This window comes from Balaenoptera ricei, chromosome 10 (assembly GCF_028023285.1).
Source record: "Balaenoptera ricei isolate mBalRic1 chromosome 10, mBalRic1.hap2, whole genome shotgun sequence".
Classification (NCBI taxonomy): domain Eukaryota; kingdom Metazoa; phylum Chordata; class Mammalia; order Artiodactyla; family Balaenopteridae; genus Balaenoptera; species Balaenoptera ricei.
Genome location: NC_082648.1, coordinates 52,905,081 through 52,922,368, shown reverse-complemented (window position 1 = coordinate 52,922,368; position 17,288 = coordinate 52,905,081). Strand labels below are relative to the sequence as shown.

Genomic DNA, 17,288 nt, shown 5'->3' with positions numbered 1-17,288 from the left:
CAAATGTAAAATAGATAGCTAGTCGGAAGCAGGCGCATAGCACAGGGAGATCAGCTCGGTGCTTTGTGACCACCTAGAGGGGTGGGATGGGGAGGGTGGGAGGGAGGGAGATGCAAGAGGGAAGAGAAATGGGAACATATTGTATATGTATAACTGATTCACTTTGTTATAAAGCAGAAGCTAACACACCATTGTAAGGCAATTATACTTCAATAAAGATGTTTAAAAAAAAAAAAAAAAACTTCCCATTTTAGAAAAGATTCAGCTAATAGTACCCAACATGCTTACTTCTAAATTCCCTTTAAAAACGCACATGGATTCACAAAAATGCAAAAAGCTGTGACAATTCCAGAAATCAAGGGAAAGGGATCAAGCATTTGCAAGAATCTGGGAAAAATTTCTACACTAAGACAGAGGAAGTTAATTTAAAAGAACAGTGTTGTGGTCACCTTGCCTAAAAACAAAACAGCACAACCCATTAGTAAATAAGCATAGAAAGGTTCAGCTGTGGCCCCTCTGTTAATTTCTAGCTCACTAGAAATTAATTAATTAATTAATTAATTAATTTCAGAGCTTTCACTCCATACAGAAAACATGTAAACACCACGTTAGCATTTTCAGAGATGGTTAAGAATCCTGACCACCCATCAGTTCAGGGAAGGTTGGAATAATACCAGGTATGGTCCTAAAGTCAGCAAAACAGTAAAAAACTGGTACAGTCCAAATGACCCTTGAAAATTCTCCAAGTAAGGCTTCATGGAGATGAACATACTACCTCTCTATGAGTCAAACACAATCAGTGTCTTCTCTAGCATTAGAAGCCGGAAGACATGGCTGGCTTGTGCCTGAGAATAACGTTGTTTGAACAATCAATATCCTGGATCACACACAGCATTTTAAGATGACAGATAATGGGAACTGAACCAAACAGAAAAGAATAGACTCCTTTTATCCTTCTTTCGAGGCATATGCTTAATAGGTGGAATTCCAAGTAGAGTCCACTGCCACTACCTCCCCAGTTTCTCTCTTCTTCTCACTCTGTCTGGGACATATAGCTAAATTAATGTAAGCTGAGTGTGCAAAAGATATGATGACTCCACTGATTGTCCCTTCCTGAATTAGTCCAGTTGCATTTTTGTGAATCCATGTGCGTTTTTAAAGGGAATTTAGAAGTAATTCAAACAACTCTTCCCAAAACCCTGTGGCCAGAGGTAGAGGGGTAAGACACATCTGGTGGCACGGCACTCTGGGATATGCAGTCACCTAACGTGATATATTTCAATGGTAACTAAAGCAGAATGAGTTCTGGTAGCAGTGGATATTGTGGGATATTTCAGTGTTTTTCAAAGTACAACCCACAGACCATCTATGTGCTTGTTATAAATAGAGATTTTTGTGCTTTACTCTAAATCCATTGAACCTGGAGGGAGTGATTCAGTGATTCTCCAGAAGAACTCAGAGAACTCACAAAAGCTCTTATACTCATGTTTATCATTTATTACAGTAAATGATACAGATTAAAATTAGCGAACAAGAAAGGCACCGAGGGCTGAATTCAGGAGAGCACAAGTGTGAGATTCCAGTTGTCCTCGTCCAATGGAGTCATATAGATAGCGCTTAATTCTCCCAGTGACAACGTGTGACAACATGTTCAAAGTACTGCTAACTAGGGAGGCTCGCCTGAGCTATAGTGTAGTAGAGTCAGGCATGCAGGCATGGAGTGCCCACGTGATGGACCTTAGTTTCTCAGTCTCCAGCACCTCCAGAGGTGAAACTGGTGGCCCAAGGCCACCACCATAAAGAACACTGTTAGCATAAACTACCTGACATGGGGGAGGGAAAGAGGGAGGAGGAAAAGGAAAAAGAGGGATAATTGTCCAAATAGACATCAAGACTTGTTATGAAACTATAATAATAAGACAGTGTGGGTTTGGAAGAGGAATAGACAACCTAGAAAATTTACGTATACATGAAAATTTGATTTATGACAGAGTTTTGTCATTGCAGATCAACAGGGAAAGGAGAAGGTTTTTTTCCTATAAATCCTGCTGAATCAATTGGTCATCTATATGAACCAAACAATGACAATAGATCCCTATGTCCCACCATCAACAAGAATCATTTCCAAGTGGGTTAAATGTGTAGACAGAATTTAAAATCTTTTATAAGAAAAGAATTATTAAAATATCTATAAAGCCTTGATATTTAGAAGAATTTCTTAGGCAAGACATGAAAGACATTGCTTAGGCTAATCATAAAAGAAGAAACTAGTAAACTCAGGTACAGTAAAATTAATAACTGTTATTTATGAAAAGATGGCATCATACAAGAGAAAGACTAACCTCTAAGTAGACAAAAAGATACACTGTGGATTAGTATCCAGATATATGAGGAACTTCTATAAATCAACAAGAGAAAAAGATAAAGAACCGGTAGTAGGGGCTTCCCTGGTGGCGCAGTGGTTGAGAGTCTGCCTGCCGGTGCAGGGGACGCGGGTTCGAGCCCTGGTCTGGGAGGATCCCACGTGCCGCGGAGCAACTAGGCCCGTGAGCCACAGCTGCTGAGCCTGTGCGTCTGGAGCCTGTGCTCCGCAACAGGAGAGGCCGCGACAGTGAGAGGCCCACGCACCACGATGAAGAGTGGCCCCCACTTGCCGCAACTAGAGAAAGCCCTCGCACAGAAACGAAGACCCAACACAGCCAAAAATAAATAAATTAATTAATTAAAAAAAAAAAAGAACCGGTAGTAAATTGGGCAACGTATAGAAAGAGCATTATATCAAAAAAAAAAAAAAAGAAAGAAAGAAAAATAATGGCAAATAAATATATGAAAATATGTTCAACATTCTTATTAAACAATAATATTCAAATTAAGACCACTGTGATAATTCCATTTACTCTAGAGTGATGAAAATTAAATCTGATAATAACGTGTTGGCAAGAATATAAAATAATGGGAACTAAACTACTGGTAATGAAAGAACTACCACTTTGGAAGACAATTTGGATATTCACATATGCCATGACCCAGCAATTCTGCTCATAGATCCCTCGAGATCTCTTGTACATGTGTGCCAGGAGAAATAAACAAGAATGTTCATAGCCACATTATTTATGAGAGCAAAAAACTTAATGCATTCCAAATGTCCATTGACAAGGAAATAAATTTTGGTATATTTATAGGATGAACAGTAAACTATAGTTAAAATGAAAGAATCGTAGCCTATGTAACAACATGGATGAATCTTAATATTTCTAACATTGGGTGGCAAAACACAAATTACATAGGATTATATATAATGTGATGTCATCACTATATAGCTAAAAAAATAAGCCTAACTAACCAAAATATTGTTAGGGATCTCTCTCTCTCTCTCTCTCTCTATATATATATATACATACATATATATACATAACAACTGTTATACAACCATTTGCTTTTACAAAATGAAAGAACATAAAAAGCATAAATTATTATCTATGATAGGTGAGAAAGCAGGAGGGTGAGAGAAGGAAGGAACATACAGGTAAATGCAAAGTGTTGTTTTATTTCTTGAGTAAGGTGATCAGTTCATGTGTAATGATTTTATTTTTATGATTCATAACTTCAGTTGCATATGTATTATCAAATGTTCTATGATACAGTACTTTATTTGCAACTGTAAAAAAAGGAGGCTTAGAAGAGAATTGGGGACAGGATATATAGATGGATTTTTTTTTTTTTTTTTGCTATAAAGAGGAGCAGAAAAATGGAGCAAAAACTGTGGGGTTTATGAGGTCAAGGGAAAGTTTTATTTTAAGATGGGAGATATTACAGAATATTTATTAGTCGATGGGAATAAGCCAGTTGAGAGGGGAAAACTGATGATTTCAGGAGCAAAATCCTTAAGTAGATGAGAGGGGAAGAGATCCAGTGAACTGGTGAGAAGATGGGGAAATTGACACTATAAAAGAAGTAGGGGCAGAAGATGTGGGTATGGCTGCAGGTAAATTGCTAGAGGGAGGGGTGTTAAGTTCTCTGATTTATGTCCATTTCTCATGTGAAATAAGAATGAAGATCATTAGATGAGAGTGAGGAAGTGTAGAGGGTGATGGGGAATTAAAATAAAAGAAGGTGTGGAAGAGTTATCTTGCCAGTTATCTTGACAAGTCATTGTGTTTTTCTTGTCAATTTCAGCTGCTCTGCTACAGGAACAAAACTGCATTTAACAAAAAGTGGAATTTTTCCATAGGAAGTACTATCTTTTTTTAAAGAGAGGGCAAGGAGAAATGTGAATTCAAAAGAATTAATTAAACTAATGGACTATGGAATGTAAAATAGGTAAGGAGATAAGTGAAGACCTAGAGAATGATGATGGATATCAAAAGTTGGCAGGTTAGTGGTTCTGGAGGTACCTAAGACTTGTTTATTCAATAAATGATATTGGAATAACTAGACATTGCAAGCGGGTAGTAGAATCCCTAATTCACCCCTCACACCAAAATAAGTTCTAAGTGACATGAAAACCTAAAATTTAACAATATACATCAATAAAAATGCATATATATATAACAGCTATAATTTCAATTTGAAAAAGACCTTCTAAGCATGTCATTGAAGGAAATGTTTGATAAATATGACTAGAGGAAAATTAAAAACTTCTGTATTGCAAAAATATGCAAATATGTGTATATAATTCTTACCAATCAATATCAAAAAAAGTATAGCCAAATAGAAAATTAATCAAAAGATATATGTAAGCAATATATAAAAGAAGAAATACAAAAAGTTAGAAATATTTGAAAAGATATTCAACCCCACTAGAAAGCAAACAAATAGAAATTAAATTTAAAAGCAAATTAAATAAGGTAAATGATAAACTGGGGAAAATATCATATATATATTAGAACGCTTCCAAATAAAAAGAAAACTAAGAATGCTACCAGAAATGTACCAAAAATGTAACTACTTTGCAAAAGAAGAAATATAATTAGATAAGATGTTTATGGAAAATATTTAACCTCATTATTTGTCAATCAATACACATTCAAACAATTAGTTATTCATTTATCAAATTTGGAAAGACTTTTTTTTTTTTAATTATTTATTTATTTATTTATTTATGGCTGTGTTGGGTCTTCGTTTCTGTGCGAGGGCTTTCTCTAGTTGCGGCAAGTGGGGGCCACTCTTCATCGCGGTGCGCGGGCCTCTCACTATCGCGGCCTCTCTTGTTGCGGAACACAGGCTCCAGACGCGCAGGCTCAGTAATTGTGGCACATGGGCCTAGTTGCTCTGTAGCATGTGGGATCTTCCCAGACCAGGGCTCGAACCCGTGTCCCCTGCATTGGCAGGCAGATTCTCAACCACTGCGCCACCAGGGAAGCCCGGAAAGACTTCTTTTTAATGAAGAGATTCCATGCCCATAAAGCTGTGGAAAATGGGCACTCCCATGCATTGCTGATTAATTATTATATGTTATATAATTAGGCTGATATATTGTGATTTGATAATAAGGTCATATTTTTATATAACCTTTGACCCAGTAATTCTACTTTCAGAACGTTAACCTTAGGAAATAAACATGGATGTGAGTAAAGAGGTATCTGTAATCAGCATTGTGTGTAAGGGGCAGGCAGGTGGGGTGGGGGCAGGGGTGAAGGGAGAATGTAAGAAATCCAGGAGGCCAAAACTACCCTCCTCCTCAAAAAAAGAAAAACATATAAAATAAATAAGTTAGGTGCATCGATGGGATGGAAAAGTCTGAAGCCATAAAACTGATGATATAGAAGAATATTCAATGACATGGAGAAAAGTTTACAATATGTTGTGAATTTGAAAAATCAGATTATATTATGTCATATGGTGTAATTTTAGTTTTATAAAAGATATACACACAGGAAAAGAACTGGAAAAGCATAAGCAAATGATAAGTGTGATTATCTATGAATGCTGGGAGTAGTATGAAACATTTAAATTTTCTTTACATGTTTCTCTGTTTTCACATTGGTATAAAATAATATTGTTCTAGGAAGAAAATACAGCTATTATCATTATAAATGAATGAATATAGCTTCTTTTTCTTCTTCCCCTTATTCATAACCACAGTAAAAGTAATATGAAAAGTGTGTTCCAGATTTTTTGTCTGCCCAGGTCTTCTATGGCTGAGTACTCCAAGTTAACATTCCATTATGATAAAATAAATCCATACAGGATTTAGTTGTGTGACACAACTTTTTTAAATGCTGCATTGTTGTGATAGATCCTCTTTGAAAGAATAGTTATATTCTTGAGAAGATGGACTGGCTTTTCAAACACAAGATAGGCAGAGATTCTGGAAAGTATAAAAGTCTTCTCTCAAGATCAGTTACATAATAATTCTTCCTTTTTAATACTGTGTTCCATGTAGGAATAAAGAAAGAGCATCAGACATCCATTTGATTGCAGGCACTTAGGAAATTGTAATGATGATGTCTTTATAGTTATTTCATTCTACTGACTTACCATGCACTCAGAAAACATTTTCAGATAAAAGTCTGTTTGGGAACACTGAGGCAAAGCCCCAAATATTTCAAACCTATTCTATTTTACATCCATATCTTAAATATACTTGGAGAAATTAAACCTTAGAGATTCTTACATATACATAGGGGTTGTAGTCCAAATGGATTAAACCTTTTCTCAGGCAACGTGTCTGCTTTATCCAGGGATAAATTAGTTGTAAGTATGTAATTAGCACCAGGAAAATCCTAATAGAAAATAAAATGCAACATATTTCATATCAATCACAGTCCTCCCTGGTAATAGCAAAAAAAGAGATCTTCAGAAACTTTCAAGCATCTGGCAAGTGTGTGTGAGGCGGCAGACAGAAGAGGTAAGAGGAGTGGATGTAGAAATGGAACGTATTTCTTCAAAACTAACCCCTTGTCAAACCTCAAAAAAGAAGAAAAGGAGAAGCAAAAAGAATTTTTGTCTATTTTAAAAAGAGAGTATTCACAGTAGACAAACAAAATAATGATAGTATCACAATTCCTGATGCCAGCACCCTTCAAACAACACAAACCTTTTCTCTTGTGAAAAAGGAATTAATGAATACACAGAGGTGGATTCAATGATGCCGACTCACTAAAAGAATGTGTCTTGATGATTATCAAATTCTAAGCATAATATTGAAGTTGCCGAACTATGAAAATGCAGAGAATCCAAATAAATACTTATTCGTCAGAAGCAAAATTTTTAAACTCAACATTTTAAATGTGCTTATATTTTTTAAAGTTTTAAATTAAATCAACCATATAATTTTTAATGCAAACAATTTTCTGAACATATGATATCAATAGTAAATTTAGAAATCTTCCTTTGGAATGGCTTTTCTACTAATGCAGTATTGACTGACTTAGAATTTTTCAAATTCAAAACAAGTGATGAGATTTTAATTTTTCATCAACAAATATTAGGATATTTGAGATTTTGTTGAGCATGGGAGCCTCTCTTTAATGCCATAGCTCTGTTTTCTAATAGACAAGCCCATTTTATCACATAAGAAAATAAAACTTTTTAAATAGTACCAAATTCCGTCCTCATTTTTCATTTGACCCCATAGAGTAAACAGTATTATAATGAAGACATGATGTTTTTCCATGTCTGACATGCAGCATTTTTTAGAATCCAGTGTGTGTGTGTGTGTGTGTGTGTGTGTGTGTGTGTGTGTTAAAGACAATCATTCACTGGGTAATCTTAAAATCAAATATACACTTACCTGTCCAGGATTCGTGAGGCAGAAACGTGACTAGAATCATTGAAGACCCTCTAGATATAAAAGCTGATTCTTTGTTTTCATGGAGATACTAGAGAGATTTAGGTGCTTAAGGATGGCTCCTCAAGAACTCATCCCTAATTTATCCAATCATCAAACACTTTCTGAAATGTATGTTCCTTCAGCACTCAAAAAACAGTTTCTGTTACAATGTTTGTTAATTCTTTCTGCAAATATGTGTTAAATGCTTGTGATGTATATGGGAAGCAGTAGGGCACAGAGGTTAGAACACAGGCCTGGACTTCAGACGAACTGATGTGTGACTCAGCCCAGCCACTTGGAGTCTTGTGACTTTGGTTAAGTTGCTTAACCTCCCTAACCTTTGTTTTATTCACCTGTAAAGTGGGATAATAATAAGTATATTCCTATACACAGTTTATTTTAAATATTACTTGAAAGAGTAAATAAAATAATAAATTTAAAGCTCTTAGCTCAAGAATTAAGAGCTTATTCAGCGTTGGTAAATATTAATATTATCTATTATTATTTATTCTACTACTGCTACTATCCTGTACTTAGTTTACTAACGAGAAAGCCAAAGATATAGAATAACCAGAGCAGATCCTACCTGATCTCTTAGTCTTAAAGGAGAACATATCATACACAGATGAAATGTTAAGTAACCACCCAAGTACCCCACATGAGTCTGTAAGATGCAGGAACATGAGGTTACAGGTGGCAGTACAGTGTGATGGTTATGATTGTAAATTCTGCCAGAGTCCGTTCCTTCTGTTCAAATCCTTATTCTAATACTGACCAACTGTGTCACCCAAGGCTAGTTAGTTAACCTCTCTGTGCCTCTGTTTCCTCAAAGGTAAAGTGAAATAATAAGAGTACATCCCTTAGAGGGTCATTGGGAGAATTAAATGAAGTAAAGCACTTGTGAGAGTGCCTGGCCCAAAGTGTTTACTAAATGTTAGTGACCATTACACACTTCTTGGTATCCAGCTCAAGACCTAGCAGAGTGATGTGCAACAAATATTTGTTGATTTGCTAGAAGTAATGGTATGAATACCACACTACAGCCCTGTGACTAGAGTGTCATTAATTTGTAATTGAAGGGGAAAGAGTCATTGTGGGCTATGGAAGTAAAATGAATGCTCCTACAGATACCCAATTTCTTCCCTTTTCTCACTAAGACAAGGAAGTAAACTGAAAGTTTAAGGAAAGGAAGAAGAACATATGCATTGCAGCTATAAAGCAGTACATAAGGTAATATGATAAACTAAATGTAACCCATTGACATTGGGCATCTCTGCCCCTGGACTTCCTGATTTGACTAAATCTGGTGGTAGTTCCCCAGACTTCTGGAACTCCAAGTACATTTACTCAGTGTTCTTCAAACTGTATCCATTGTCCTGTGACATGTTCATCACTATTCCATGGGGAAAGTAAAAGGACGGGTGTTTTCCATGGCCAAATAGCTTTGGGAAACACTGATAAACACAGTTAAGTAGGTTTCTCAGTGGTTTTTTATGTATGAATCTCTAGGAGAGAATAAGATGTAAATACAAAACTTCCCCCAGTGTATTCAACTGTGGAACTCTTTTCTCACAGAAAACCTATCATTATTTTCTATTGCACAGAAGGGAGGTAGGGAAATGCTGCTTTAATTGGAAGGAAAAATCTTATCAGCAAAATAACAAGTAATATGGAAGATATTTACATATTTGGGGGGAAAAGGGAGAATTAATGTTTTGAATACCCATGAAATGCCAGAAACTTAAATGACAACTTAAGTAATCCTTGCAGTCACTGCATTATGTTTTATCACCAAGATTTTACAGATGAAGAATTTGAAGCTCAAAGATTAAAATAAAGTCACACAGCTATTGTAGTAAGGGAAAGGGGTGCCTGTTTTCATTAACTGAAATACTTCTTAAATATATGGAATTGCAAACTGGAAGAAGGAAGACTGACAGAGAAAGGTAACTCCAGGACAAGTATGCACAGCTTCCATTTTTTTCTTTTCATCATTTCACCCCCAAAATATGTTAACTGAAATCCACTGAGAATAAGATGGGGAAAGTAGTAAGTCTTAATACAAGAAGTACAGAGCAAATACAAATTGCTCTAAGACAAAGCACAAGATGCCACAGAAAATACTGACTATGTTCTTTTCACATTTTAGGACCACAATTCCTTTACCCTCCACTGAGTAATTTTCATAGCAGATACATGAATAGTGAGTCAGTATTTCAGTGGTCCTGGTTTCCTTTGAATAGAGAACCAGTAAAACCAAGACAAACACATTTTAAAAACTCCATAGTTTAAAAGAGGGACCGGGTTGTGGAATCTGCCTTGAACATTTTTTCATATATATATATATATATATATATATATATATATATATACACACACACACACACACACACACACATATGTATCATATATATGTGTGTATTATATATATACACATATGTATCATATATATGTGTATATATATAATACACACAAGTAATTAGTACTATTGTTCACTGAAGAAGAATATCTTCCAATTGTGTCCACCAATGTAACCTAACAAGTTATTTTTATAACTTGGATATAGTTTTATTATTGGATCAGAGGGCCTGACACAGATGAATGATTTCCTGAGAGGCTACCACACCATCTGTCTGGAATAAGAACACGCAAAGGAACTTTGGTAACCCTGTACTGTAGATTCCTTCCCTTCAGGAAACCTCAAAGCTCAAAGGTGTAGGGCCAAGGGCAATAAAATCGCCAGGTTCTGGCCAATGGACCACTTTTGCAATACTCTGGGACACTAGGGTCAGACAACATTATTTTTCATATGCAACATTAATAATGTAATTTGTGACTCCAAAGAAGGTCACCTCTCCGAGTCAGTGACTATTACCTAATTGCTTGAAGGATTTTTCCAGACAGGTGGTCTGGAAATATTTTACTTTTTGACGTCTCTGAACTTTTCAAATCTTTTGCCTCCTAGATATCTTGGAGAAAGTGAGACAACGCCACACACCTTGTAGTTTTGAGAGCATTTCCCCAAATAGAACATTGTCTTACTTGATCCTCAAAGTAACCTCAGAAGTAGGTAAGGCGGGTACTTTCATTCCCTTTTTAAAGATGTATAAACCGAGGCTTATGCAGTCACAATGAAGGACTCCCAGGGTCGAGTCCAGCACTCTTAGTGTGACAGCCTTGGGACTCAGCGTGCATGAACTGGGAAGCAAAGTGGAATTATCACTGAGAACTGCATCTCAGAAAATCTTTTGGTTTCTTTGCCTACATTTCATAGATATTCTTCTCAGACAATCAAATTTATACCATGGCCACAATATACAAATGTTCTGACCAAAAAGTCATGCTCGTGTATCTACAGAGTAGATAACCTTATAAAGTGTTTTTCCTTTTTTCTTCTTTTGTGAAATAGCCTGAAAACCGCTCCCCCTTGCCGTCCTTCCAAGCGTATCTTCACCAAAGTTTAAAGGCAGAGCTAAGGTAGAGAGAGTTAGTAATCCTGCCCGTCTCGTGCCCCGCAGCTGGGCTCCAGCTGTCCAGAGTAACTAATTAATAGGTAGGTGGTCTTTTCTCTCTTTGCTTCAGAGTCTCTTTTCTGCCTGGAGGTTGCCTCCTTCTCACCCACCAGCACAAGGAGCCTGGCGGCTTTTCGCTCCGGTGTCCTGGACAGCGCTGCCTGGGCGAGGAGATGTCCCCACGATTCAGTAGTAACCAGACGAAGTCCCCACGGACTACTGTGGCCCAAATCCCGCCCATCCCAGCTGTGGGAATCAGGCTTTTCCCGGAGAAAACCCCAGGAATCAAGTTTAGAGAAAACTCCTTAAGTCCCACCCACCCCCCAACACGCTCCCAGCCCCGGGGGAAACTGGAAAACCAGGAGACGTTCCTTTTCCCCGCTGTAGATAAGTGCACTGTACAAGCAGCCGCTGGGACTGCGAGCGCGTCCTTCCGGTCCGCGAACGCGGGCAGGGTAACAAACAGCAGGCATCAAAGTTACCGGGAAGAGAGCGCCCTTTAAGTCACCCAGTTGTTACCCTACAGAGGAGGGTGGAGAGGAGCGGGGTTGGTGTGAGACGAAATTCCCGTAGCCAAGTTGCCCTGAGAATAAAATTAGACTGGCTTCCCCGGGATGGGCGGACTCGCTGCGGAGGGAGACACCCAAGCTGAAGCAGGTGGGCACACGCGCCAAGTTCAGCATCAAGAGCACCCGCGCGGGCGGTGGACTCGGGATTTCTGGGTATCACGTTGACAGCGTCTGTTGAAGTCAAATGCGGGGGTTAAGGTGACCCTTGAGGGAGGCTAGAGGAAATGATGGTAAACCCTGAAAAGGCATGACACGTCCAGATCTCCAAGGTTTTTTTTTAGAAGAGAAGAGAGGGAAAGCGCCACGGTCAACCCCCTATTACGCCAAGTAATCCGCGAGTTCCCAGCCCCACCCCTGCAGCAGCGATGCGAAGAGGACAAATCACCAACGTAGGGAGGGGGGAAAAAAGAAAACCCCCAGGGGAGAGGGAAGGGAGGCAGCGAGTGTAGGCACCGAGCAGTCTCCAACCACTGGGGCGAGAGGGAGCGCGATCTGGGGAAACAAACTCCACATCAATAATTTGAGTTTGGAGCCCAGTGCTTTCAGAGACTCGGAGCGCACCTCCCCAGCTTCGCCCGAGTTGAGACAGGGCAGCGCAGGCAAAGGGGCGGGCAATTCGACCGAGAGCGGCTGAGTTGGCTGGTGGGACACGCTGCGCCCGGAGACGCCCGCGAGAGAGCGAGCAGAGCCCGGCTCGCGGTGAGCGCTGCAGGGAGGGAGCGCACCGCGCGAGCAGGCGGGAAGGGAGCGGGCCTCCGCCGAGGCCGAGGAGGCGCTGCACGGACAGCATGAGTTTCTCCGGGAGCCCCGGCGCGGGGCCCGCGGGCAACTCCAGCCCATGGTGGCCTCTGGCCGCCAGCGGTGCCAACACCAGCGGGGAAGCGGAGGCGCTCGGGAAAGACGACAGCCCGCTGGCGGACGAGCGCAACGAGGAGCTGGCCAAGCTGGAGATCGCCGTGCTGGCCGTGATTTTCGTGGTGGCCGTGCTGGGTAACGGCAGTGTGCTGCTGGCGCTGCACCGCACGTCTCGCAAGGCGTCCCGCATGCACCTCTTCATCCGCCACCTCAGCCTGGCCGACCTGGCCGTCGCTCTCTTCCAGGTGCTGCCTCAGCTGTGCTGGGACATCACCTACCGTTTCCGCGGACCCGACGGGCTCTGCCGCGTGGTGAAGCACCTGCAGGTGTTCGCCATGTTCGCATCGGCGTACATGCTGGTGGTCATGACCGCCGACCGCTACATCGCCGTGTGCCACCCGCTGAAGACGCTGCAGCAGCCGGCGCGCCGCTCGCGCCTCATGATCGCCGCCGCCTGGGTGCTGAGCTTCGTGCTGAGCACTCCACAGTACTTCGTCTTCTCCGTGGTCGAAGTGAGCAACGTCACCAAGGCCTACGACTGCTGGGCCAACTTCATCCAGCCCTGGGGTCTCCCCGCCTACGTGACCTGGATGACCGGCAGCATCTTCGTGGCGCCCGTGGTCAGCCTGGGCACCTGCTACGGCTTCATCTGCTACCACATCTGGCGCAACGTCCGCGGAAAGACTGCGGTGCGCCAGGGCGAGGGCGCCCGCGCGGAGGGCGCAGGTGGCGCCTTCCACCAGGGGCTCCTGCTCGCGCCGTGTGTCAGCAGCGTGAAGACAATTTCCCGCGCCAAGATCCGCACGGTGAAGATGACCTTCGTGATCGTGACGGCTTACATCGTTTGCTGGGCGCCCTTCTTCATCATCCAGATGTGGTCTGTCTGGGATAAGAATTTCCCCTGGGTCGGTAGGTCTCGGGACGATGGAGTAAGGTGCACAGATGGGGTCTGTGTGCTTGGAGGGGGGGGGGGAGGGAAGGGAGAGAGTTTCTTTTCATAATATCCTCCAGGGCAATAGTTTTTAAACTTCGTGCATGAGAATCACATCTTGAGCGGAACTGTTAAAGGCCAAAGTCGTGGGGTCCCCACCCCAGACGTTTTGATTCAGTAGATCTGGAATGGGGCCCAGGAATCTGCATTTGCAACGAGCTCCTAAGACCACAAATCCAGAAAACTGTGCTCTAGAGTCAGCCGCGCAATTACAGAACAGAATAATGACTTTTTGCCAAAGCACTAATCGCTGTGTTAATACCCTGCTTTCAAGTCTGTTGGATTCCGAGAAATATGTATACTGTCACAACTGCTTTTTGCTAGTTTGTGAAAAGTATCGCAATGTAAAATTTTTGTAGAAATGCTCCAAAGTAAGGGTAAAATGGACGTATTTTTCATTTGAAAACAGTTTTATTTATTCTTCATCCAGTCAATAAATATAATTATGCATATTATGTACCAGATTTTATGCTAAGTCCTGGGGGTATGAAGATTAAATGTGTTGAAGAAAGATTCTTAAGTCAGTAATTTTAATTTGGCATTTTAGCTAGTGTTCCATTTCTTATCATAATGTTTTGATTTTTTCCTACAATTACTTTAACACTTTTTTCTCCCCAGTGTTTCAAAGCAGGATTATTGATAAACTCTAAATTTGTTAGACTGATTCATTAGTCTTTCAGCACTAACTTGACCACACAGCTGTACATCTCTCCACACAACTCTTGTAGTTTTCTGAGAATGTCCTCCGCACCTACTAGCTCATTTGATTTTAATTCCTTCACAAACTAGGAAAACCAGCTTCATAAGAACGTACCCCCAAAAGCATTATTTAATATTGTATCTTGAAAAAAAATTTCCTTTGATAAGGAAAAAAAAATTTTTTTTCACATCAAATATATTACAGAAATGTTACTGACAACAACTGTAATTGGGAAATAGGTATCTGGGAAGAAGTGTCTCCTTTTGTTATTTGGGATTGGGCTAGGGAGTATTTGTGATATACTTTGAAAGTTGTATGTACAAATTAAACACTTGAGAGTGAATTTAATTCAAACAAATAAAAGTCATGGCTATAATAGCACTGATGATGAAAAATACAACATAAATGCTATATTTCCTGTCTTGTTTGATCTTGGCAGCCTCTTAAGTATTGCCAATCAAATAAAAAATTCAGCCTATTTGTTGCTTTAACAGGATTCAGACATAATTACTAAAAAATTCTTCACTTGTGCACAGGTATGTCGATGATTTCCATTCTTTTTGAATACAGTCTTAGTCACGGATGCTGATCACCTTTAAGAGTAGCATCTTAGCACAAAGTTTGATTAACTAACCTGTAATTTATTCTGGCACAACAAGAGTGAGAAGACCCAAGCTCATAATTAATAAGGGAAAATCAGTGCTTGCCTATTATTCTTATCTTTAGAAAAGGTATATTCTCAGTGCAATAGTTCTATGGTGAAAGGTTATATTTATGTAGTTTACCAGTGCAAATACACAAAAAATAGTTCAAAGGACTGTTAGAATTTCTTAATTTATCTGTTCTTCATAATATAATTTAATTGTTCAAGCCACAATCAAAGATGGTTTTCTTTTAAAATCAAACGAAGCTTCTAATTAACCAAAGGAAACAACTAAATAGTGTATCTTTCAGGGACCTATTTCAACTATCCCCTTCGGTATAGATTTCTTATTACAAGAATATGTTTAATATTAAAAAATTTAAAACAACTAAACATGGTCCATAATGTCATACTTTTGCCTGAGTTATCAGGATAGATATAATTTGGTATATGTGGCTATAGCCTCTAGAAATTTCACTGAAATGGAAGCCATTCTCTAAGTGCTGTGTTCATTAGCACACGCTAGTGCTAACACAAAGGATTCCAAACTTTATTAAGTTATTTAATATTCTTAACCTCTTGAAAGTCCCACTCATTCTACTTAAATATTTTAATAGTGGTTTAAAATACCTGAATTAATTTCAATTTAATTAATTTCAATTAAAATATTAATTACAAAAATATTTTACAACCAAGCAATTTCCATTCACCAACCATTGACCTGACTGATAAACAAAATACTTTATTTTCTATATTGACCCATAACATTTTCCAGCTTTCATGAACCAACAGAAAAATGAGTTTATCCAGTGCTGTCACTTGCATTTGACTAGTTAAATGCTCTGCCCTTATGTTTCCCATACAGAGTCGGAAAACCCGGCCACCACCATCACTGCATTACTGGCTTCCTTGAATAGTTGCTGCAATCCCTGGATATACATGTTTTTTAGTGGCCATCTCCTGCAAGACTGTATCCAAAGCTTCCCATGCTGCCAAAACATGAAGCAAACATTCAACAAAGAAGATTCTGACAGTACGAACCGAAAACAGACTTCCTTCACTAACAACCGAAGCCCCACATATAGGACCGGCGCGTGGAAGGACTCAGCTAAATCTTCCAAGTCCATCCAATTCATTCCTGTTTCATCCTGAGCATGCAGCCTGACTCCTGTAATGGACTTTTCAGCCCACTGACCGAATCCAACTAGAAATTACTAGAACAAATATAAGATAAATTGATCTGTTGAGTACAAGACTGTGTTTCTAGTTGCATTTTCACATTGCTACATGCAAAAGCTATGAATTGTTTTATACGGAATTTTAATAAAAACATGCTACACTAAAATCTGCAGACCTAATTCCCAGAAATAACATAAGTCATATTTCTAAAGGAAAAATCATAACCACATGGCTTTATGTTTTGCTGTGGGTTTCTTTTCTTTTTATTTCTGACATAACTAAGGTTTGGTTGGTTTAGAAGTCATATAATGTAGGGGTATTATTTCTGAACAAAGTAAGCTCAGCATCAGCCTTAGGGTTTGAAAGAAATTAGAAGAGACTTCAGAGAAATTATGTTTCTGTCCAGTAAAATCAATTTATGTATCAGAAAATGAGGCATATTGAGTAGGGGGTGCCTGTTGCAGAGTGGAAAGAGGAAAGTTCTGTTAGAAGCTATAAATCACCTCCATTTCAAAACAGAAACTTTAAAACTGGCAGTTCCCTCCTTTGGTTCCTCATGTTTTATTGGTTCTGAAAAGCATGATTACCAAGATGCTGAAGGTTAGAGAAAATGTTGTCAACTGGCCGATAATATCTTTTTCTTCCTGCTGCAAAGTTGCTTTAAGGTCAGATTTGTATGCCAAATATCCAATTTTACTAGAAGAGTAGAAAGGGTAGATTGCCCAAGGTATTACGTAGGCTTTCTCTAGAAAATTGTAAACATGTTTTGACCAGTGTTATAAGGTATCCTGTGCTATACTGGATACTAACACCATCATTACTTCATGTCTGAGGAATCCAGATTCATAGATATGAGTCTCCTAAAGAATGACTCAGGATACTGAATGTTCCCTCATGTTTAATTAAAAATAACTTGGTCCTTCCTTCTGATCACCCACCCGTCGAACAGTCTCACAGTGGAGGAGAAGCAGGGCTGGGCAGGATGAGGGCGGGGAAATAGAAAGAAAACTGCTCTGCATCTAATCTGGCTTCCTTCGTTATTAAGTGCATGACTTTAGGCAAATG

The 17,288-nt window shown here is 39.5% G+C and overlaps 1 protein-coding gene across 1 annotated transcript; it reads left to right on the top strand.

Annotated features, from left to right (window-relative positions):
* Positions 1-12,440: 12,440 nt before the first annotated feature.
* Positions 12,441-16,389, top strand: AVPR1A (arginine vasopressin receptor 1A). Its single transcript, XM_059936400.1, has 2 exons — positions 12,441-13,619; positions 15,910-16,389. Exons 1-2 carry the CDS (start codon positions 12,644-12,646, stop codon positions 16,194-16,196), a joined length of 1,263 nt encoding a protein of 420 aa, XP_059792383.1. The 5' UTR covers positions 12,441-12,643; the 3' UTR covers positions 16,197-16,389.
* The last annotated feature ends 899 nt before the right edge of the window (positions 16,390-17,288 follow it).